Here is a 24677-nt window from a genome sequence, read left to right on the forward strand (position 1 = left end):
AAGAACTTCCTTAGGCAGCACCTCCCCCCCTCCCAGTTCTCAGATTTCCCATATTTTAAACCTGCGCCTCTGAGTTTAAGGACTCACCTCTTTATTTTCTTACACGTTAATCTTCTTCATCTAATCTTTGACTTAGAATATTCAATATCAGAAATCGACTATCCTGGGCTAGAGACATAGAGTCAGAAAACTTTAATGACAGAGCTAGCTGCTCCCCCTGTTGGCCAGTTTTGGGAATTTTTCTTTTTTTTGAAGTAGAACTGCTAATTAACATAGCTGAATCGGTTGTCTCATGAATATGCTAATCAGATCCTCCGTTCAGGGGACTTTGAAAGAATTGCTTGGCAAAAGGAATAGAAATAATAGAAGTGCGGCATAATCCGTGTTTGGGGACCACAACATAAAAACCCGCCCCCAAATGTCGCATTTTGTGAGAGACTAGTTGTTTTTCAAAGAATCCGAGCGAAATCAAACAACCCAAATAGATTAAGATTAGAGCTGCCATGTTAAATATATTTCAGAATTACATAGTAAAAATGATGTTAACAACTACAAAGATAGATTATTGCTTGCAAACTCCCCGAATCAAATTATTTGCTAGGTGTTTTTGCATGGTGTAAAAGAAATTTTAAGAAAATAGTGACGTTGTCTGATGCTAGCCCATTGGGAATACTACTTTCATTTGCCATTGTAGGAGCAAATGTAGCAACTTTGCCCAGGAGGCAGAGCCCTCCCGGTTGTCAGCCTGTTTCTGCTGTGAACCCACTGTGACCTGGGGCAATTAACTGGTCTCAGTTTTCCCATCCATAAAATCAAGGGGTTGAGCTGGATGCTCTCTAAAGACCCTTTCAATTCTACAAATTCTGTGAATCTTCTCAACATGTGACTAGACCAGCTGCTTCAGTGAAAGGTCTTACAAGATGTTAATTAGGCGTCTGCATGGTCCCCTCTATTTTCCTCCTATCATTTCTTAACCCTCCGCTACTTTCACTGGGTCTTTGAAAACCCTCCCATGAGCCTGAAGCTTGTTAACTCGAATAATAGTAGAAATGTTCTGAATTAGCTTAAAACGCACATAAAAGAAATAATTGTCCCATCTATCTGAAGAGTGCTTCATGTCCTGCCTTTGTGAAATGATAGAAAACAAGGGGGCTGGAGAGCTTAGGGGAAAGGGTGGCCACTCTTCATATTGAGCCAAATTTCTGTTTTAATCAGTGACTAAAAGTTTTCCATGGTTCATCCTGGCCATTACCTCATTAGGCCAGTAGGCTCAGCAGTGTCGGAGACGCAGCAAGTTGAAGGCATTTGAATTCCCATGCCCATGAAAGACAAATATAGCCAACTAAGCTTCATGGCTTTTGGCTAAGCTGAAGTTTTTGGAATTTTCCTGACCCCCTGACTGCAAGTATTTTTCAACTGCACGGTTTTCTTATTGTCCTTTGCACGGCCATACTGACTTCGTACAGACCTCCCGGGTCTTTAGTTTAAGTCTTCGACATCCTCAAGATAAATGTGTCATAGAAATGTGTGACGTACATACAACATACGGCTGTTTTTGAATCCTTACCTCAGATTTCATTCATTAAGATGTCTTTTTAAAATTTGTTGCTTTTTTAAACCTCTGCTACAGTGCGGCAATCAGGATGCGTAGCCACGAAAGTACAGAAAAAGACATGAGGCCTCTGACCTTCCTGCAAACGCAGTGTTCCTTCCAGATCATACTATGGGTGTTTGATTTGGTTGGAAAGCACTGCTACTCTGTGCTTTACAATTCTATTTTCCTTCTTTTTTTTTTCTTTCCATGCAAAAGAGACTAAAACACTGGGTAATTTTGCTAATTCTTTGATAATCTCTGTGAAACGCGATGAGAAGGAGCCGCTGCCAGCTTACTGGAATCAAATCAAGAGCTCAGATAAAACGCACACTTTTCTGTATTGACAAAGGTTTTCTGCCTTTTGAGTTGTTATCTCAGGTGTGGCCAGTTGTGGCTCTAGCATTGGCCGTCTCATTGAAAATGCTTGTGCAGCTTCCAGGGAGCCCTGAGCACACTCTCTTTGGGCCTCTGCTATTAGCTGTGGCTTCTTAAAGAAGGCGTGGTGTCAGCAAGAAGCAGCCGATCTGTTTGGAGGCGAGTAAATAAATACACAGAAGAGCTTCAGCCGAATTGCTTTTATCTATTTTTTGGTTCATTGTACTTTGAGCCTGGGAGTTGAGAGCCTTGTTGATCATCTCTGCTCACCCTTTTTCCATGCGTCTGTCTGTCCCAGCAAAGAAAAGGGCTTATTTGATCTAGCAGTGACTCTGACTGAGAGAATTCCCAAGCCAGTCAGGCCTTTCTTGTTCATTGTCCTGGCCCATCTCTATTGCGCGCAAAGCACGTGGTCTCTCTCTCTCTCTTTCTCTCCCTCCCCTCCCCTCCCCCTCCCCCTCCCCCCATTCCCTCAAGAATCTGAAGCTCTTCACAATAGAGAAGACTGGAGCGGGGAATGCTACATGGGCATACCTTCTCTGGAGGTCAGTTTGGCAGTGTTATCAGAGGTTTCAAATAGCTTCATTCATACCCTTTGACTCAGTAACTGTACTTCTAGGTTTTGATCTCAAGGAAGGAAAGATCTGCGTACAGATTTATGTACAAGAATGTTCATCACAGTATTACTTGGAATAATGAAAAATAGGAAATTATCCTGAATGTCCCATAATGATTACATTATGATCTGTTCGTATGGTGTCATAGTATGCAGTTGTTAAAACTGATGTTTCTGAAGGCTTTTTAATCACATCGGAACTGCTAAGCATACAGTGTTCCATGAGAACAGGGTATAAATACAGGATGACCTCAACCATGTGACAATACATACCTTCATAGAAAAAGCAGGAAAGCAATTCAATAAACCATTGTTGTTCTCTTAATGGTGGGATTATGGGAATTTTTGTTTTCTTCATACCTTGCCATATTTTTCAAATTGCTGCAATTTGAAAGGAATACTTTATAGGAAAAAACGGTATTTTTAAACGAAAAATGTAAACTGCTTTGGTGGTGTTTTGCCGTGTTTGGGTTTTTTTCCTCCAGTATTACAGTGCTCACTGTAGACAGTTTGGAAGAAGCAGAAAAACATGTGTCAGGCTCCAGCATTTAAGTCGGATGAATAGAATAAAGGGAAATAAGTCATTTTTGAAAGCATGAGATAGATTACTTTTCCTATTAGATTACTTTTCCTATTGTGTCGCTGCAAAATTGGGGTGAACTAAATTGAGAAACATTGAAAAAAACCACGCCGATTCCCTAACACCCATCCAATACCACTGTACGCGCCTCGTCTTTCTTTGGTCAGGTAGACAACGTATATACATACATACAAATCAGAATCATCGCCGATTGTGCTATTTTGTGTCCTGAGTTTTCTCTTGATATTAGATCACGAGCAGATAGACTGTCTTATGAGGTTTGTGTATGAGGTCATACAATAGGTCCACGTGGAGGTTAGTATATGGAGCACTTGGAACAGTGCTTCAGCCTTGGAGCATTCTTTTCTTCTTCAGTTTTTTTGGCTGACCACGCAGCATATGGGATCTTAGTTCCCAGATTAGGGATAGAACCCATGCCCCCTGAGGTGGAAGCGTGGAGTCTGAACCACTGGACCACCAGGAAAGTCCCCTCAGAGCTTTCTTAAACATGCCCTCATGGGCCCTTCTCAGTGAGAAGGAATCCGGCTGTGCTAAAGAGACTTGGCTAGCTGGTGCTGGGAGTACCATTGCTAGAAATGGAATGTGGTCCAGGGGAAGGGACCTTACCGTACTGACCGTGTGTCCCTGGCCAAGTTAGCCCGGACAGAGAATCAGCATTCAAAATGCATTAACTACTAAAAGTAACCTTGGGAAGAAAGGGCTGCTCCTACAGTGGCAGGGTCCTCCAGCCCCCTTTCATATGCTAACAGCCCCTAATAAGGGCCTCAGCTGGCAATGGCCTTCTCCTCCTAGGAGAAGACCATTGTTGAGCTACAGCTGTTGATTGTTAGTCAAGTACCCCTGCTTTTAGTACACCGTGCCCTCCCTAGCAGGCACTCCTGAGGAAAGTGCCTGTTAGAAACTTAACACAGACTTGACCAAAAAAGCAAGACAGAGGAGGAGATAGACTTTGGTTTCAGTCAGTAAAATGCTTGCTTAATTTCCTTTTTTCCCCCCCCTTCCATTTGTAGGTGCTTATGTTAGCTGTTCTTCATCAAGTACTTGATCTTGGGTGAAAGAATGGATGGCTATAACTCTGAGTTTTCTTAACAGTGTGAGAAGTATGATTTGTAGCATGTAGCAGGAGACTTCTTTCTTAGGAATTTTGTGGATGTGGTAACTTACTGTTTGCACGCCACACCAGGGCTGTGAAACACAGCCTTTACATTAAAGAGGAAATTAATCCTTATATGTAAAAGGCAGCTTCCTAATAATATAAATACAAGGGGGTAATTTATAGCACCAAGCAAATGGATTGAATAGAAAGGGCTTCCAGTCTCTTCAGATCACAGGTTAATTCTAGAATGCATCCTAGCACATTAATCAATAGCCAATCGATTGTTTATAAAGTAGTAGCTAATGGCATTTAATAGCAGAACTGAGGGTCTTTTGACCTGTTTCAAGAATTTTGAATGTTTATTTGATGCAAGACAAGTGGCGGGGGGGATAGACGTTCCAGAAGTACGTGATGTTCTTCTTTTTGTAAAAGACAGGATATTTACATAGAAAACTTTTATATGGAAAGGTTTTGCCTTTTCTCTCTAGTAGTTTTTCCCATGTTACATTGGTACTACTGACATTAAGAATAATCAGATGTTAGAGCCGGAAAACACTCCCACTCTCCCAGTCTCCTAGCTCAACCGTTGCATTGAGGTGCTTCTGGTACGATGCAGATGAAATATACATGGGGAGGGTGGGGCATTGACCTGCCGCTTAATTCTCAGTTTTCCTTTCCCTGATTCTTTGCCTCGATCTTTTTGTATATACGCGTGCTATGCATGATACTCTGTGTTGTAATATCATGTAAAATCTCTTCCCTGCATTTCTTCATCCCGTGTTTTTCACTCAGGAGTTGCTCCACCCTCGTAGATGTCTGGGATGTTTCACAGAATTGGAAGCTAGAGCCATTAAGCATTTCCTTTGGCTGAATTGGTCCCAGTTTTATAAGGCCTTGGGTCTTCTTAACCATTCTCCAGCAGCTTTGGCTTAATTTCTATCCCCCCCAGATGGCTAATATTTGACTCTGCCAAGAAAGATAAAAACCAGCCTTGAAAGGTTTTTTTTCTTTTTCAATAATTGTAGATATAAAGAAACTCTGAAGGTGACAGTAACATTATTTCACATATTATGAATAGTGTCCACTCACTGAGCAGCTATTGTGTGCTAGCCATTATCCGTATGAGGTGAGCAGTAACAGCCCCATTTTATGGAAGAAGAAGCAACAGAGGCTCAGAGAGTTTAGATCTTCTGTCCCGTCGAGGTCACACAGCTCATGCTTTTCCTCCTGTGTCCTACGACTTCAGATCCTAGCACATTAACGTGTTTATTTCCATTCCTATGTTGTGGTCATTCATGAGCCCTAGGCGTAGCAGTTGCTTCATCCTTGGAACATAAATCCTTAAGCCCCCAAACTGAAAATTGAAGGCGAAATAAACCCTGCTCACAGACACCATATTTAAAATGCTTATAAACTGTCTCCTCTCTCACTCTCCTTTCAGGCTCTCTGAGCAGCATTTTTCATGAATACAAGCATTTGCTGCAAGGGAGATCTGAATTCCAGTCAAGTCAGCTTCTGATCCTGGTGGAACTCTGGTTTACACTGGTCCTGGCTGGTTCTCTCTTAGCCACCAAGTGTCTTATAATTGGCTTCAGGCATAATGTTTACAATGGGATGATTGCTCGTTGTCTCAGACCTGCGCAGTTTTTCTTCAGCAGTTAAGATCTGATTCTGAGTTCTAAATAATGGGGGGGAAAGTGGAGATGAGCTTTGCAGCGATGAATGAAGTTGCTCTTGGTGGCTGGGGACCAGGTCCTGAATGTCTAATTTGTGTTCTATCCCCCATTGTAGAAGGAAATGTGGGAGGGGAGGTGGGGAGGAGGGGAGGTTAAGGAATCTACAAGAACATATGAGAGCGGCTAGTTTGATAGGAGAAATAGATGTAAAAGTTTTTCCCCCCTTTTTTCTTACAGCAAATTATTACGCTTTGATATTGTACCTAATTGGTATGGATTTTAGAATTTAAATTATGTCTGCCATCCTTAAAAGATCTCTTTGAGACAAAAAGCATAGGTAGAATAGTCCCATTTACCAGGACCAGTAAGAACACGTCTAAGGAGAAATGAGTTTGGGTCTTTTGGTTCGCTTGACGTTTGTTTTGTTGACTTTGCAGGTGAAATAGATGAATATTAAAAAAAAAAACTTGCTGTATGAAATGAAAGATTAAGGATTTTATAGATAGTTTAAAAGTCTCTGGCGCCTCCATGAAACCATGCGTGGAACGTGGCGGGTATAGTAAAGGTGAATTGGATGGAGAAAATTCATCTTTCTAGAAATTTTCATTACAGTCTCTTTGGGCAGGAAGGTTAAGATGCATGGCAAAGCTGTGTGCTTTGATTTGAGCCCATACCAACCACTTAGTACATAGTTGTCAAATTATATAGCTAGTTGGAGAGATCAAATTAGCAGATTTTAACTCCTTATATCAGTTCTGTAGAATTTCTATATATAATCCACTCAGTGGAATTATATTTGCAACTTATACGGCCACACTAAAGAATCTTTTAAAATGTGAAGGAAAGGAAATCAATTTTCTGAATGATTAAATGAATTAGAGTTTAATATGTATACAGCACCAAACTAAACTCTGAAAATATAAGCTAACATCACACACACACACACACACACACACACACACACACACACACACACACACACACACACACACACACACACACACACACACACCCCCTTCCTAGCAGAATTTGAGTCCCAGGAAATAAAGTACTGTCCATTGTGGTATTGGACAGAGGGCATGCTGGGTTAGAATCAGTCCTGTTCTTCGTTGGATCATTGCTCTTGTACTTTGAAGTAGCTGTATTATATATAACTACACCAACCCATAGGCTGTTGACCTGAATGAGGATCTCTAAGAATGTTTTATTTTTTCCATAAAATGTTCAGTGTCTTAGCGTTTCTTTGACCTGGAACACTTTTAAGCCTAAAAAAATAGTGACATTTCATAGTGTTTTTCAGTTAAAACTGAGCTCGACATGCCACTCTGCCCCAACCCTTAAAACCAGCATTCATTAGAAATGCAAGTGAGTATTCAGAATTACTTATTTAATGAGACATGAAAGCGCAAGTCAAATAATTCTCAACATCCTGTTTCTGCACTAAATGACGTGTGCCAATTTTATGAGCAATATAGTAAAAATCCAATCTAAGGAAGGACCTATGGTTGCCTTTGGAATGTGCTCTTTTGGATGGTGAAATAATTAGTAGCACTGGATTGACACAAGGCTTCCATGCTGATCTCAATAACCAGGCTTTATTTTTCCAGTATGTGAAAGCCAGCACCACTTGGCAAGGACGCTAGTGATTCAAGGACAGTACGGGAAGTGGACCAGATGACATTTAAGGTCTTTTCTCGCCCTAAGATTCCACAACTTTGAAGTCTAGAAAAGTGCTGCCTGCATCTCGACTCTTTGTTGAGAGATACTTCCACACAAGAAAATTCATCCCCAAAACCTCTTTAAGAAATGACACCCAAGAATGCAACAAAAAATTTTAAACCCAATTTATTGGAAATATATTTTCCTCTAATTAAAACATTACCCTTACCCTGAATGCTCCACGTTCAGCACAGTTGCCAGGTTGGTGCTGATGGCTAGTGAGAGGCAAAATGGGAGAAGTTTCATTGGCTAGAGTCTTGCTTCTCAAACTTTGGTGTATAGCAGAGTGCCAGATGGCTGGGTCCCACCCTCCAGAGTTTCTGATCCAGTAGGTTTAAGGTGGGGTCCAAGAACTTGTGTCCCAGTGGTGATGGTGTGTGCCCATGGAAGCGCACTCGAGAACCACTTGGGGTTTGGAGAGAATCAGAGGCCTTCCCGGCTACCTGATTTGAGTAACTCTTTTCATTATCATTCCCCTAGCTCCTTATGTACTTTCTGGCCTCCTTCCAGGGAGAGAACTTTGGTAAAAATGCCAGGCTGTGCAGTTGTAATGGGGATTTCCCTTTCTCTCGCTGAAGAAAACCCAGGAAATAAAAGGCAAACGGTAGAGAATGGTTTTGTAGCGCTATTGCATTTTGAGAAGATCACTTAATGTTCTGGCTTTGAAGGAATTGTCTTATTTTCCTTTCTGTTCCATGTTCAATTGGAGGCAGCTTCTTTCTTGATGTGGTCCTTATATTTTGCTTTGGTATTTATTACATTTCCTGCTTATAAACTTGATACCATGAGGTGTTTATTTTTATACCAGACAGAGTCTTTAAGAATGATTAATGTTGCAGATAGACTGTTAGCTCCTCTCTTCAGGGAACTCCCTGAGAAAAGCTTCAGGAGAAATTAATTTGACATTTGTATTTAAGAGATTAAAGTCTTTAACATTTAGGCTGTGTGGGTATGCGGTGCCCAAAAAGTAAATCTGAAAAAACCCCAAAAAACACAGGTATTCTTTTTTTTCCCAGTTATTTTTCCATGTTATCTTAATCTCATGGTTTTACTGTATGAATCCTTTAGCAGCCCGAGGTCACCTTGGATATCCCAGTTTATACTAATGTCACAGGGAACACCTGAGAAGCTCTTTTCCTGCTTATGTGTGCTGTTTCATTCTGTTTCTTGGTCTCAAGCATTTCCCAGGCAGTTTTCTTATATGTCATGCAGATGTAAGGAGGAGAAAAGGAAAAAATAATCATGTCTAAGTAAACAGCATGTCTTGAAAACACCTGTCCTGGTGTCAGGTTACAATGAGGAGGCATTATCCACTTTGGTTTAGAATCTTTTTTTTTGCGGTACGGGGGCCTCTCACTGTTGCGGCCTCTCCCGCTGCGGAGCGCAGGCTCAGCGGCCATGGCTCACGGACCCAGCCGCTCCGCGGCACGTGGGATCTTCCCGGACCGGGGCACGAACCCGTGTCCCCTGCATCGGCAGGCGGACTCTCAACCACTGCGCCACTAGGGAAGCCCTGGTTTAGATTCTTATAGTAAAAAGTTCTAGGAAACCTCATGTTTTAGACTTTATGTATCCATTTTTATCCAGTTCTTTGTTTACCTTGTGACTAAATAAGAAAAAGGAGGGAGGGAGGGAGTCCTGAGAAGTTGTCTGTTTAAAGTTTCATTTTTTCCCCTCTTAGACATAGACACACGTGACTTTGTGACACAGGTTTCCTTTCATTGACAAACGATCAGAGATGCCAAATCCCCCCAGAGAAATCCACCTTATATACAAGCATGTTTTCCAATTTAATTTCAGGATTTTTTTTCCAGTTTTCAGATTTACCTGAAAAGCAAGCACTCTGTTATTGAATTACTGAGAACTCTTTCTTTTTTCCTTTCTTTTTTGGTTTTGTTTTTAGAATTCTTCAAAGAACTACTTGAAAATGCGGAGAAATCCCTGAATGACATGTTTGTGAAGACATATGGTCACTTGTACATGCAAAATTCCGAGCTATTTAAAGATCTCTTCGAAGAGTTGAAGCGCTACTATGTGGCAGGAAATGTGAACCTGGAAGAAATGCTGAATGACTTCTGGGCCCGCCTCCTGGAGCGGATGTTCCGCCTAGTGAACTCCCAGTACCACTTCACAGACGACTATCTGGAGTGCGTGAGCAAGTACACGGAGCAGCTGAAGCCCTTTGGAGATGTCCCTCGGAAACTGAAGCTCCAGGTCACTCGTGCATTTGTAGCAGCCCGCACTTTTGCTCAGGGCTTAGCAGTTGCAAGAGATGTAGTGAGCAAAGTCTCGGTGGTAAGTGCTGTTTGCATTCTGTGTTATTGTTTTCTTTTGTTTCACATTAAAAGAAAGTTTGGGAGATGTGGAAAAATAAGTCAGTAGAATTCCATTGTCTCAATAGCAATCGTCTTTTTCTTCTGTTCTTTTCTCATCTTTCTCTCCCCTCTTCTCTCCTACACTTCGTCCTGATACATGTGCATCATGTGGCTATAAACAATACGGCGATGAACATCTTCACGTATCAACATCATTCTTTCCTGTGGTTTCTTTGGTAACTATTCTTAGAAGCAGGATACGTGTTCACTTTGGAACCTTAATTTTATTTTATTTTTATTTTTTTATTTTTTGCAGTACGCGGGCCTCTCACTGTCGTGGCCTCTCCCGTTGCGGAGCACGGGCTCCGGACACGCAGGCTCCGAGGCCATGGCTCACGGGCCCAGTCGCTCCGCGGCATGTGGGATCTTCCCGGACCGGGGCACGAACCCGTGTCCCCTGCACTGGCAGGCAGACTCTCAACCACTGCGCCACCAGGGAAGCCCTGGAACCTTAATTTTAAAAATGGATTTAGGGACTACCTTGGCCATCCAGTGGTTAAGACTCCATGCTTCCACTGCAGGGGGTAAGGGTTTGATTCCTGGTCCTGGAACTAAGATCCCACATGCTGTGAAGCCAAAAAAAAAAACAAAAAAACTTTCAAAAACATGGATTTAATACCTCCATATTCTTTTCAGCTCTTATTCTGCTTCTCCTTCAGAGAAAGAAACATATACAGATAGACTCCACATTTGGTTGTTTTGAGTGACTCTGTTTGAGCCTGCTAATTACAGTCTAGAAAAGAATTTCACATCCATTACTATACGTTTCCTTGTTAGAAGGTATACTCAGAGCCCTTTAGAAGACAGACCTTTCTATGACCATTAATGTGGACCACCTGCTCTTGACTTAATGGCTTTGTTTATAGAATTACCAGGAAAGAGAATGGAATTGTACTAGCAGGAGAAAGCAAATGAAATGAGCCACATTTTCCTCATTTGTAAATTAGAGGAATTGGACCAGACCAGTATTTTTCAGACTGTTCTTTGGAGCCAGCTAAGGAGGTACCTCCGGGGCCTCCTTGAGGAGAGATAAGGGAGACACAGGGTTCTTCTAGTGGACGAGACTCTGCATCTGTGCCTTTCTCTCCTGGCTGCACCAGGGAAGCTTTGCTTTCCTCAGTTGTATGTAGTAGGGTTTTGAACATGATTTCAAGGGGGAAAAGATTCTATGGCCCCTTCACTCCCCCCACCCCCCAAAAAAGATGAAATTTGAAAACCTTTTGAAGGCCTTTGCACCTCTCCCCTCTGTGACTCAACGCCAGTGAAGAAATAGAATATTCTGGAGCAAAGTTATCTTTGCAGGACTGATCTTAGTGCTGTTACCTTTAGGCCCTCAAAGGAAAAGCCAAATTTTAGCCCATTTGGTTGTTTTGAGGACTGGAGGACTGGTCAAAATACAAACTAGACAGTGATGCTAACAGTAAAATATAAATCCAGTGGCTTCTTAGAGAGTTCATTCAGATTTAGAGTAGCCATATAATTTATTGTCCAAACCAGGAGGTGCTTAAAAACAATTATGCCCAGATAACATGGGCAGACCAGGATTCATGGTCCCCCTAGCGAGGAATCTTACATTTACCAGAGTGAAGATAAAGAATTGTGTATTTTAAAAATTAGGTGCTTATTGGCTGTCTCACTGGGAGATGTTAGTATTAGTTTGTTGGTTGCATTCCATTATTACAGTTGTGTGTGTGTGTTCCCATTTCCCAGCCATAAGCCATCAGGAAACAATTCATTACAGTACGTTTTTGTTCACTCCTTTTCCTCCTGATATTTTCATCATAAATTGCAAAAAAATAAAACAAAAAAAAATTGTTGGGGCATATGAGGGGTGGGTGGGAGCAAGTAGGGAGGTGATGGGTATAATTAAAGGAATAGTCGGAATCCTGAACTGCTGCCCCCACCTCTGCAACCATTATTAATCTTGGAGATGCTCGTGTCAGAGTCCCTAAACAATGCACAGTTAATCCAGATCAAAGTTAATTACATTGTAGTTCCCCTAACACATCTGCCCTCCTTCAGCAATTCCTCGCATTTATCCTAAGCTGAATAGGCAGAAAGGTGCTGCTTTTTCTTTTTTTGGTGGCGGGGGCGGGGGAGCTGCATTGGGACTTCGCTAATGCGCGCGGGCTTTCTCTAGTTGCGGCGAGCGGGGGCTACTGTTCGTTGCAGTGCACGGGCTTCTCATTGCGGTGGCTTCTTTGTTGCGGAGCACATGCTCTAGGTGCACAGGCTTCAGTAGTTGCGGCGCACTGGTTCAGCAGTTGTGGCTCGCAGGCTGTAGAGTGCAGGCTCAGTAGTTGTGGTGCACGGGCTTCGTTGCTCCGTGGCATGTGGGATCTTCCCGGACCAGGGATCAAACCCACGTCCCCTGCATTGGCAGGCGGATTCTTAACTGCTGCGCCACCAGGGGAGTCCATGCGTGCCGTGTGGTTTTGAACGTCTATGTGCGTGCCAAAGAGAAAAGCAAGGACTAGAACACCCTTTGCAAGTGTCTGAAAGTGGTTTCTTTACATTAACCATCCCCCCTCTGAGTTGATTCCTGGGGAAAAGGACCAGGCTGACACAAGCCTGCCACGGTGTTAGCCTCCCTTAGCCCCGTTGGGACCCCTTTAGAGAACTGAGATTCCAGAACCCCTAACTTGAGGGGGAAGGTGGTGGTCGAACCAAGGAAGCAGGTTAAAAGATTGAGGGCTAGAAGTCTAGTCCACGTTATGCCACCTCCCAGGGTAAATAAACACTCGAGGCTTCCCAGTATCGCATTCTTCTTGACATGGTTCCCAGAATTAACTGAGAACCAATAAGATTGGTTCACCACCAATAAGATTGGTGGCAAATCAATAAGATTGACTGTTCACCCTTACTTACCTGTGCAATAAAGAGTATGTGACCCATAAGGAAATAATCACAATTTCCAATGTTACTTTTGGTATGAATTTTTTTTTTTTTTGGCGGTACGCGGGCCTCTCACTGTTGTGGCCTCTCCCGTTGCGGAGCACAGGCTCCAGATGCGCAGGCTCAGCGGCCATGGCTCACGGGCCCAGTCGCTCCACGGCATGTGGGATCTTCCCGGACCGGGGCAGGAACCTGTGTCCCCTGCATCGGCAGGCAGACTCTCAACCACTGCGTCACCAGGGAAGCCCTGGTATGAATTTTTTTAAAGCAAGAAAGAAATTTCTGTGTACCTTAGTTTTGTCAAGTTGTTTGAGAAAGTTAATTTCCAAATATGACCCTAAATTTTTGGAGAATTGATCCCTATTCTATATTCATTGTATTCCCATGTCTGCCTAAGAGTTGTTTGCATCGTTATATGAGAATACAATGAATACAAGCTGTAGGGCTCAATTTACTTTCAGTAAAACATTACTTGCCAATTGTTTAGTGGAAAATACTGTTATGACTTAAATTTTTTTTATTATAGCTGATTTACAATGTTGTGTTAGTTTCTCGTGTACAGTTTCTCATTACACACACCCACACACACACTTTTTCATATTCTTTTCCATTATGGCTTATCACAGGATTTGAATATAGTTCCCTGTGCTCTACAGTAGGACCTTGTTATTTATCCATATTACATATAGTAGTGTGTATCTTTTAATCCCAAACCCCTAATTTATCCCTCCCCCACCCCGTTCCCCTTTGGTAACCATAATTTTGTTTTCTATGTCTGTGAGTCTGTTTCTGCTTTGTAAATAAGTTCATTTGTGTCATCTTTTAGATTACATATAAAAGTGCTATCATATGGTATTTGTCTTTCTCTGTCTGACATACTTGACTTAATATGATAATCTCTAGGTCCATCCATTTTGCTCTAAATGGCATTATTTCATTCTCTTTTTATGGCTGAGTAGTGTTCTATTGTATATACGTACCACATGTTCTTAAGCCATTTGTCTGTTGATGGACATTTAGGTTGCTTCCATGTCCCGGCTATTGTAAATAGTGCTGCTATGAACATTGGGGTGCCTGTATCTTTTTGAATTAGAATGTTTTTCTGGATATATGCCCAGGAGTGGGATTTTTGGATCACATGGTAACTATTTTTAGGTTGTTTTTTTTTTTTTTTTTTTTTGACGAACCTCCATACTGTTTTCCATAGTGGCTGCACTAATTTACATTCCCACCAACAGTGTAGGAGGGTTCCCTTTTCTCCACACCCCCTCCAACATTTTTTATTTGTAGACTTTCTAATGATGGCCATTCTGACTTGTGTGAGGTGATGCCTCATTGTAGTTTTGATTTGCATTTCTCTAATAATTAGTGATGTTGAGCATCTTTTCATGTGCCTATTGGCCATCTGTATATCTTTTTTGGAGAAATATGACTATTTTAAATGTTGTGTTTGTAATTGATAACTTTAAAAAATAATGTTTTGCTTTACCGCTGAGCATCTTCTTGACTTAAGGACTGACTTGAAATCAAACCCTTCCACTAGGTTGAGTTATATCTAAATTACATAATAATATGACACTCAAGCATCAAATCAGTTTCTAAAGATGCCAAAGCACAAATTATGTAAAAATCTATCATCAGTGTAATGTTTCTTTTTAGAAGGCTGGAAAGGAATACTTGCACATTTGAAAAAATATTCATTACATTCGTTTTTGGAGTATGAGTACCAGCTCAACAGAGATTTTAATTTAAGGTATAGTGGTATGGGGAAGACAGTAAATGATCTGGCTATGAAAAGCATATTTCAAATTGAACATGTTGAAAATAATCTACATTTGATTGAGAAAAATTAGTAAGCTCTAACAGTGTGGGGACCCAAGCAATGTTTTTTCATGTAGGAACTGTTGTCCAAATGTAGTTGACGGGTGGAACTGGAGCAACCCAAGAAATACATTCCTTCTTTTGGTGTCCAGGAGAATTAATTACCTTGGGCCTGAAAAAGACCCTTCAGGGTGGAGAACCTCACCCACTTCATCTACAAAGAAGGCTTTAAAGTCAACTATGAAAACCATTGTGGTCTTGGGACTAGTTATGCATACTTAACTCAGAGATGTTCACACTTTCTTTTCATGAGCAGATGCCCTGCTTCTCCAGTTTACTTTTGCAACAAAAGGGTTGCTGTTATTTGCTGAGCAATGATTTGATTATCACTAAACCTTTTAAAGGCTATTAGCACCAGCAAGCTTAACTGACTTCAGGAGAAACTCGCCTCTTACTTGAAGTATGCTTGCCTTGCTTCAGTTTTTCTGGGCGCAGACATCCAGTGATTTCAGCTTACTCCATTGAGCTTTGCAATTCAAACTTCAGAAAAGTCCCTTTAATTAGGAACAGATGGTTCACGAATACCCTGGTGCTACACATCTTTGTATTACTTATTCCATCTTTACTTGTCATGGTTCAGGATACATTTCTTATTTACCTGCTAGCAGCAGCAGTTTTGCGTGGAAGGGTGAAGTCTGTTGTGGTCTTTCAAAAATGCACAAGTGGTTACATGCACCGTGAAAATTAATAGCTCCTATGCCAAAGAGAGTTGCATTCTCATGGTTTCAATTAACACTGACATAATGGGGCTGTGTCTATACCCCAACCCCAAACTCCGGGGACTGTAATTAGAAATCGGTGCCTTAGCCTTGTGATGTCTAAATGACTGTCCTGCCTTGAAAATGATTTCCATTGATCCCCCTTCATTGTTGTCTATTCGCAATGCCCCGACACCTACAAGAGTACTACACAAATTAGCTTACCATTTCCCCAAATCATTATGTCTATTTTTAAAAATGAGCAATACAAAAAGCTTTTAAGTGTAGATATGTATTCAACATTTAATATTCTTTTTCACACGCAACCTTAAAGACTAGAATTGCAAAGAGGAAGGTGGGATATATATATATATATGTATGTATATATATATTCTATACACTATAATACATACAGGGGTGGAGACATGGGGAAGGTAGGGGTGTGGGAAATGTCAAGGACCGAATACTCTCAAAACAATAATAGAGCCCTCTACAAGGGGGCGGATACAATGATGCTTCAACTTATCATAACTGAGTCTAATTTAAAACACAAGACTTATTTTCAAGCATTTATGCAGTTTCAGCTACAGTGTGGCTCCAAATATTCCTGAATGAATCCTAGCTTATTTTATATGTTTTGTTATGTGTTTAAAATCCTATTATCAGGGACATAGGAGAATCTCCACCTTCTTTCTTAGCACGTTTGTGTATTGAAATCAAACCGAGTTGGGAAGTTGTTGAATATACCCTTCACATCTCACAGCATGTTTGGGTTCCCTATCTTTTTCTTTTTTTTTTTTCTTTTTAAAATTTTCTTTATTTCAGGCTGTGTTGCGTCTTCATTGCTGTGCGCAGGCTTTCTCCGGTTGCGGCGAGCGGTGGCCTCTCTTGTTGAAGAGCACGGGCTCTAGGCGCATGGGTTTCAGTAGTTGTGGCACGCAGGCTCAGTAGTTGTGGCTCACAGGCTCTAGAGCACAGCCTCAGTAGTTGTGGTGCACGGGCTTAGTTGCTCTGCGGCATGTGGGATCTTCCCAGACCAGGGATCGAACCTGTGTCCCCTGCATTGGCAGGTGGATTCTTAACCACTGCACCACCAGGGAAGTCCCCTATCTCTTTCTTTGATAGTCCCCCTATCTCTTTCTTTGGCCATAATTTGGGGAACGATTTCCTGTTATTTTTGTTGGGTGCTTATGTTACCAAGAACAGATAAAAATCTAGACCCTTTCTGTTTGTTTGGTACTATTGGCAGTGCAGGGGAAAAATGTTGTAGTGAATGTATGTTAGGAACTGGAAGAAACTAGAAGGAAATGTGTTTCTAACTTGAGTGCCGCATGTTGACTGCCATCACTGTGTAATGTGGCTGAAGGCTCATTCTGAATTACTGAAATGAGATCCAGGCTGTGTGAAGAGTTCTGTTCCAGGATTTCTCTTTTTTCAGGCGGCTTGCAGTAGTTTTTAATGTGGTGTTTGGAAAATGCAGGTTATTTGGTAGAAAGTCCCAATCTATATTAAGAGAGTCTTTGCAGAGAAAAGGACTTTTCTGCAAAGGCATTTTATAGCAGAAATGGAGTGCAGATGTCACGTTAAATTTATACCCCGAGGAACGCAGGAATGAGTATTTTTAAAAGAGTCTTAATAAGTTAAAAAGGAAATGAGGACCCCTCCCCCTCCACTGACTTTTACCATGAAACATAGACTAGCTCCTAAGATCTAAATTCTTTGTTACCTTACCATTTAGAAACACCTTAGTCAGTCTTGAAGGATTTCATAAGGCTTGGAAGTTGACTATTAATGTATTGTCATTATGCTCAATAACTCAGATTGATTTTGATTTGAGTTAATAAAGGAATATCGAGTCCAGATGATGTTCCCTTTCTATCATACTGGTCCCCCAAAGTAAACAAATCAAGCCATCTCATTCTTCTGTAATTAATGTCAAAACCTTTCCCTTATATAAATAATATGCCACGTTCTAGTAGAAATCGATCATCTCTGCTACATTTAGCTGCAAGTTTTTCAAACTGTTAAAACTTTGGCAAAATATATAGTTTCCTGTTTTGTTCCAGTAACCTCTTTTCTCTTCGTGTCCAGCAGTGTTTACTTGAGCTTTTGAGTTGTGTCTACCTCTGGTGAATATTTTTTTTTCTCATCCCTGTAGCATGGGTTTCAGTACTTGTGGCACATAGGCTCAGTAGTTGTGGCTACTGAGTGCATTGAGTGCATAAGTCATTATTAAAAATTATTAAAATTATTATTAAAATTATTTAAAAATCCGTCATCTCATCCATAGTTGTCCAGTCAGATATCGTTCCATGTAGAACAGTTGCATCCTAACTTGCCCATCAACATAAAAACTGATTCATTTGGTCAATAAATTTGAAACCTGCAAATTCTCACTAGAAAATATCCAACCCCAGAGCTGAGGTATTCACTGTGTGTGGATACCCTATGTTAGATCTGCGAGCTATGCAGGAGGACCAGCCCCATGTGCTGCCCTTGAGGTTCCGATAGTCTGGCACTCAAAAGATATACGTCAAGGAAATTGAGTGTACCTGCTCTAGGACAAAACTGCCCCATTTCAAATCTTGGCCATCTACTGGAAGCTGTTGTGTTTGTCCCTTAATCTCTTTAGGCCTCTGTTTCCTCATCTGTGAAACAAAATAATAATACTCATCTCCTATGATTATTTTGAAGCTTAAATGATTTAATACATATAAAGTACTTAGAACGGAGCCTGGCACATAGTAAGTACTCTATATCATATAAAGCAATAAAGTCCAATAAAAGCTGTCAGTAGAAAATTAATTCTGACATCGAACAGAGTATTTTTCTCTTCAGTATTAACATCATGACCTTCATGATCATGAAACCATAGAAACTGAATAAGCATTTTCTGTCTGAGACCATTAACCCATTCTTTATGTCAGTGGTTCAAAGGAGGAAGGGAAGTGTGTACAGTTTTCCTTTTCCTGTTTTTTCTAAATATCATTTTGAGAAATACTTTTGAATTGCTAAGTGAGGTCCGAAAAATCTGACTTTTATAAAAGCAACCATAATTAACCCCTACCCGACTCCTCCCCCAGCCCCAAGGATTCTGGAAGTCACATCTGGGCTCAACAGACCCTTCTAAATAAAAGGAAAACATATCAAACATTAGTCAAGACCTGTGACCCAAAGGAATAATCGGATTGATCATTTTAAGTGGCACGGCATGCCATAGAGAATCAGTACGTAAGTGAGGATTAAAGCAAGGTCTTAGAACATGGTTGCCCATTTTGTTAATCCCCATGTGGCATGATCTACCACTGAGTCTTGGGTCTTCTGGTATAAATTATTTCAGTAACTAAGTTATTTGAGGACTTGAGAGAAGTGATTGATTTTGAGTGTTACGAGGGAGTAGAATGTGAGTGAAGTTGAATTTATATTCAAAATTATTAAATCCCCAGAACACAGTATGACTTCGTCTACTATTATATCTGCTTTCGGGTGAAAGGTTTGCCCCTGGCATGGTGGAGAGACCGTCGAGAGCTTGTAATGGAGTGCCCTTGAGGGCCTGGTATATCATGACATGACAGCGAGAGCCATCACTGGATCAAGGAGATGCTAGATTTTACCAGAAACTCCACAGGAGAATTTAAATTGAAGTACTGTATACTATTAGGCTTTTTCTTCCCAGTGCAATAGTATTCCTTTGGCTTGTTGACCAACCTACATGGCTCTTTACCGAGAAGCCATAGACGATTCCAAAAGAGAGACAGCCATTTTGTTTGCCCACTGGGGTAGTCCAGAGTCAGAAAGGAGAGCTGGGCCTTAGTACTCTGTGTTCACCATCCTGAACTTGGTCAGGTCAGTGAGAATGGGGACCCAAGACCTGGGGGGTAGTCTCATCACTTCTTCTGGGGGAGTGAGCATTGCAGGGGACCCCTATTTCTTTAGTTCTCATGACTGTTTTAAAAGCCTTTGTCTTTCTACTTTATCCCACACAAGGGGTTTATTTCCCAGGTTCTGAATTCCCTTCATGTAAAAAACACTGCATGGTAGTCTGATCAGTGGTTGTGAGACGAAAGACAGATTTTCTCTAACTTTGGTATTTCATATGTCCTTTCTCATCCCGGTTTTCTTATAACTTCCCCAGTTCTGGTATTATTTAGTGTTTCCATAGCATGTTATTGCTGAGTTCCTTGTGATCATTTTTAGTAGTTACACAACAAATCATGTGCAGAACATGAGCCCGTACTTAGCCAAAGAATGAAATGGAAAAACTCCGCCAAACCCAGCTTCATAATCTTCCTTTAATAAAACTCTACTGTGTCATTTGGTTTGGTCTCTCTTTTAAAACTTGAGGCTCCAGCAACCTATTTTAGGATACTCCTGTAAGGCCTACTGCATAAATGATTTGACTTACAGTTGAACCAAGGATGTAGTGAACCTCATCGTAGAGTTAAAAAAGAGAAAGAAAGGGAAAGGACTTCTTTGGCCAAAAGCGTTTCTCGAGCACAGTTGTGGAGTTTAAAATTTTTGCTTATTTCCAAAAGGTCTACACCATTTGGAAATTTCTTTGTGTTTTCTAGGACAGGTCCCATAGTCTAGAAATTCCTACTTGCCTTGCTACCTAATCACAAATGCATTCCAGAATAATCCCTGGCACATAGTAGGTGCTCAGTAACTGCTTGTTGACATGTTAACTTTTTACATTGTTTTCTCGCACGAATCATTGTTTCCTGATAAGCATCATCATAAAAAAACGCCATGCGCTAACCTGGTTTTCACAGGCATTTTCATAATAACTCTTTACCTCTCCAGAATCCAGCCATTTTGGCAATCTCACCAATGTGGAACCTAATTTAAGATAAAGCAGAAAACTACCGATGCTTAAGATTCGAGTTTCATAAATTCAGTTTAAAGAGGCAGGGACACATGATATATGTGGGCAGTCGTTTCAGTGTTTGCTAAGGTGCAGTGCTGGAGTCATATGCAGTGAGGTGGCTGCCCACAAGTCAGTTATTCTCTTTGGCTTTGGTTTTCTCATCCCTCAAATGTGAGAGCTGTACTCGGTGATCTCTAGGGCCCCTTCCAACTTCTATGAATGTCTGGCCACCTCCTCTCTCCAGGCCTGTTTGTTTGTTCCTCTGTCCAGTGAGGGGGTGGGAAAGTATCAAAGTCCTAACTCTCTGTGACTTTAAAGGCATGCTCTTGTTGCTGTCCAGGAAACCTAGCTATCCAGATCGGCTATTCCTCCAGGGCATTGTTTAGCCAAGATTTTACTGTACGTTAATACATAGTTAAAAGGACTAATTTACTGCCTAGGAAAACATTTGGCACTGGTTAAAACTGTGGAAAAGTCCTAATTGTTCGCAGGGAACCCTGACTTCGGTGTATACAACTACCGTCCTGTTGGATGTACCTCCCCCTTTTAGGCTAGAGTTCTGTTTGAGATAAGAGGGTGTGTGTGTGTACATCAGATAGGAGCCTAACAGTGTGAAGTTTTTCTTCTGATGGTGCTAATCTCCCATTCCTGTCCCTAAGGCTACTGTTGATAAGTGGTATCCAAAGTTACGCTCCAGAGCAGGTGAAGTGCACTGCTGGACTGCCCTGCATCCCAGCATCTGTTCCCTGCGGTGGTATCTGCTTTCAGAAGTCTCTGTTTGCAGAGCTGGTTGGTACTGATAGAGAGGAATGCACTAATCCTCTGATATTGACTCCAAAAGGGGAGGGTGGCGCAGAGAGAATGACAACACAGGAACTCTTGGGGAGCTGCCAGCTTGTGATCCTGGCCATGATCCTTTCTAAGCATTGATGGAAATGAGTGACAGGATGGGACTCGGCTCTTCTATGCCCAAGACAATTGCACCCTATAGAAGTGCAATTGAAAGGCCAAACAATTGAAGAAAGATGAAACCAAGTCTCATTTCTCTATAGAGGACGCCTAGCCCAATCCGTCTTCGGTGCCACCTTCATCCTTGCCTCTTCCTTTGCTCATGAACTTTCAGTAGCTCCCTGTGTCCTGCCATATGGTGTCTTGATTTCTGCCTGGTTTTCAATCCCCTTTACTGTCCGGTCACATACACAGCCCTTCCTGTACTCAGCCAACCTTATTTCCCATAATTCCTCAACCCCGTTCTAAGATTCCACGGTCTGCTCAGTACCATGTATGCTTTTGTTCATTTCATTCTTCCTAACTGCGATGTTCTCCCTTCATCTGATCATTGAAATCCAACCCCTTCTGATTAGCGGATGCAAACTATTATATGTAGGATGGATAAACAACAGGATCCTATTATACAGCACAGGGAACTATAGTCAATGTCCTGTGATAAATCATAATGGAAAAGAATAGGAAAAAGAATATAAATATGAGTCACTTTGCTGTACAGCAGAAATTAAACACAGCATTGTAAACCAACTCTACTTTAATGAAAATTTTAAAAATAAATAAATCAATCCAACCCCTTCTTCAGAATTTAACTGAAGTCCCACCTCTTCATCAAGTGTTCCCTGAGCACTCTATGCTATACTGCTCCCAAGCCTGGACGGCCTTCACAGAACCCCAGGTTCAAATTTATTCACATTCTTCCCTGTAGGATACATTAATTTTGTCTTCTGTGCAGCTGTTGGCACAGAAGGGAGTACACACGAGGTACCCTTCTAAACGACTGGGGGCTTACGTGTGAAAGGGCAGTCTTGTAGTCAATGTGTCTGAAGAGAAGATGTGCTTGAGTTCCAGTCTGGGAAGGCAAACACGGTGATGGGAGAGGCCACAGCTGGCCATGGATGGCGGGCAGGTAAAGACCACCTCTACTACTGCGTCTTACGGTGATCCTGGAAATTTATTCGTAAAAGGACTTTGAAATCGTTGAGCCGTTTAAAATGAGTGCGAGTAGTTGAGCCTGTGTGTGATATGCAACTTTGTTGTTTAAGGTAATTCAGTGTTCATCCCTACCTCCACCTTCTTCCCAGCATACCCCTTTTCTTTATCTAATTTTGCTCTTCAGGAAGCAAGCCAGGCCTGCTAAATGTGACCCATCACGACTCATTCTTAAGGGAAGTTCATGGCCAAGCCTTCAAAGTCAACTTGATAGACTTGCAATTGCTGTGTCTATCTTTGCCCCACCGTTGTTTTTTCTTCTCCCAATTAGGTAAATCCCACAGCCCAGTGTACCCATGCCCTGTTGAAGATGATCTACTGCTCCCACTGCCAAGGTCTCGTGACTGTGAAACCCTGTTACAACTACTGCTCCAACATCATGAGAGGCTGTTTGGCCAACCAAGGGGATCTTGATTTCGAGTGGAACAATTTCATAGGTGAGCAGGCGATTAATGTATTTCTGTTGCTATTGATTGCTAAGCTTCTGCCACAAGGAATGTTTTATTTATTTTTTAATTAAAAAAATTTTTTTTTTTTGGCCACGCCACGTGGCTTGCGGGATCTTAGTTCCCCGACCAGGGATTGAACCCAGGCCCTGGCAATGAAAGCGCAGAGTCCTAACCACCGGACCGCCAGGGAATTCCCTAAGGAATGTTTTAATTGTCAGTGATGAAATTTCTGTTCGTTATGTAGTGTTTGCCAGAGTTCTAACTGTACTCAAAGTTCACACCACTCTACAGGTAAATGTTGCCTTGAACTAATGGTGGCATTTCCGAAGACATTAGACAGACATTAGACGCAGCGAATACCAACTTTTAATAACAAGAAAGTGATTTTTTGACATTTTCCCCCTAAAGGTCAGTTTTAGTTCTGCATCATAGGCTGGTATCCATGTAAATGCTGGAGTACAGCCACCACTGAGCTGTGAAAGCGGCTTTTCAAATGTTATATCTGTTACATTGCAACCAAATCTGCAAACGGCCAGATACCCGTTGGGTATTTGGATCAGGTGCAATCTGATTGTGGAAATGTAAGGGTTATGTTTCTGTAGAGATTTAACAATCACAGACTGCTCTGGTGAGAATGGAAGGACTTTTGTCCTGATAATTTTAGAGGTCAATGTTCTCGTCTACACCTAAAACTTAGAAAACCATTACTGGGAACCCAGACACCAATGGAAGTAAAGTGGCCTGTTTCTAAGAATGTTAATTATGTGGGAAGGGACAAATTATGGATGATTGAAATATCCAGTCATCGACTCCCTCGATGCCTGCTTAATGCATAATGGGAATCCCGGAATGTTAGTCGCAGTTGTTGAAGCTGCTAGTGGTGGTGGGGCTTCACCCACGTACTATCAGCACCCCAAAACAAACTCAGGTTTTTCTCCCATACCCAGCCACATTTACGTAATTGTAGAATTTGAGTGTCTTTGTAAGCACCTATTTTTCACTTACTTGTCCACATCATGGGAACATGTACGCAATTTGCTGAGGGTTTTTTGGGGGAGGGGAATGCGGGGATTGGAGCCGGGGAATGCTGTTTAGTCTGCGTGAGAGCTGATTACCATATTAACTCCGAAAGTGCATCAATAAATTGGCTCCAACAGATTCTTGAGAACACTGACACAAGGGGAAAAAAAAGATGTGAATATCAAACGCTTCGGCACAATTGTAGCCTAAATAGCTCAAAGCTAGAAGACCTGAAAAAATCTTCCACACACAGAAAAGCCGAATCCCATGAAAGGGAAGGCATAAGACCAGTCAACACACACACGCACAAATGGCCCATCATGCCCAGAAAGAAGCCATGGGAGAAATTGTTGCCGGAAAATATTTCCCATGGAAATAATAAGCCCATGGCGTTTCTAGATCTAAAGTTGAAAAGTTTTTTTCTTCCTCTCTTTTTTAATCCCACTCTCACCCCCACCCCAAATGTCAAGTTTGCAGCTCACTTTTGCTAAATTCATTTTTAAACAACAAGATGGTTTGCCTTTTCGCTTTCCCCTGTAACATCTAATGCACTAGTTCTCTGGGCAGAGCTGTAGCGTTTGCTATACAGTAGCAACAATGTCTGGTGACAATGATCTAGTTTGGGTAACTTTTCTACAGGCATATCAGGAATGAGGTACACTATTCTGTTCTTCTAATGTGTCTGACAGAAACTATAACTCGTCTTAAAATACAAATTCTTCTACATATTTTTTCCAAGAGTCTGCAGGTCCATATTAAAACCATACTCTGGCTTGCTTAATTAACGTCTTCAACCAGGTACTCCAAATCAAGGAGG

The 24677-nt window shown here is 41.5% G+C and overlaps 1 protein-coding gene across 1 annotated transcript in view; it reads left to right on the forward strand.

Annotated features, from left to right (window-relative positions):
* The window catches only part of GPC4 (glypican 4), a 109335-nt gene that overhangs the window by 76729 nt on the left and 7929 nt on the right, over nt 1–24677 (forward strand). The window contains exons 3-4 of the mRNA XM_060003097.1: nt 9581–9972; nt 22663–22828. Of these exons, the coding sequence (XP_059859080.1) occupies nt 9581–9972; nt 22663–22828 (558 nt within the window). The remainder of the gene's footprint in view (nt 1–9580; nt 9973–22662; nt 22829–24677) is intronic.

The sequence above is a fragment of the Delphinus delphis genome, chromosome X (assembly GCF_949987515.2).
Source record: "Delphinus delphis chromosome X, mDelDel1.2, whole genome shotgun sequence".
Classification (NCBI taxonomy): domain Eukaryota; kingdom Metazoa; phylum Chordata; class Mammalia; order Artiodactyla; family Delphinidae; genus Delphinus; species Delphinus delphis.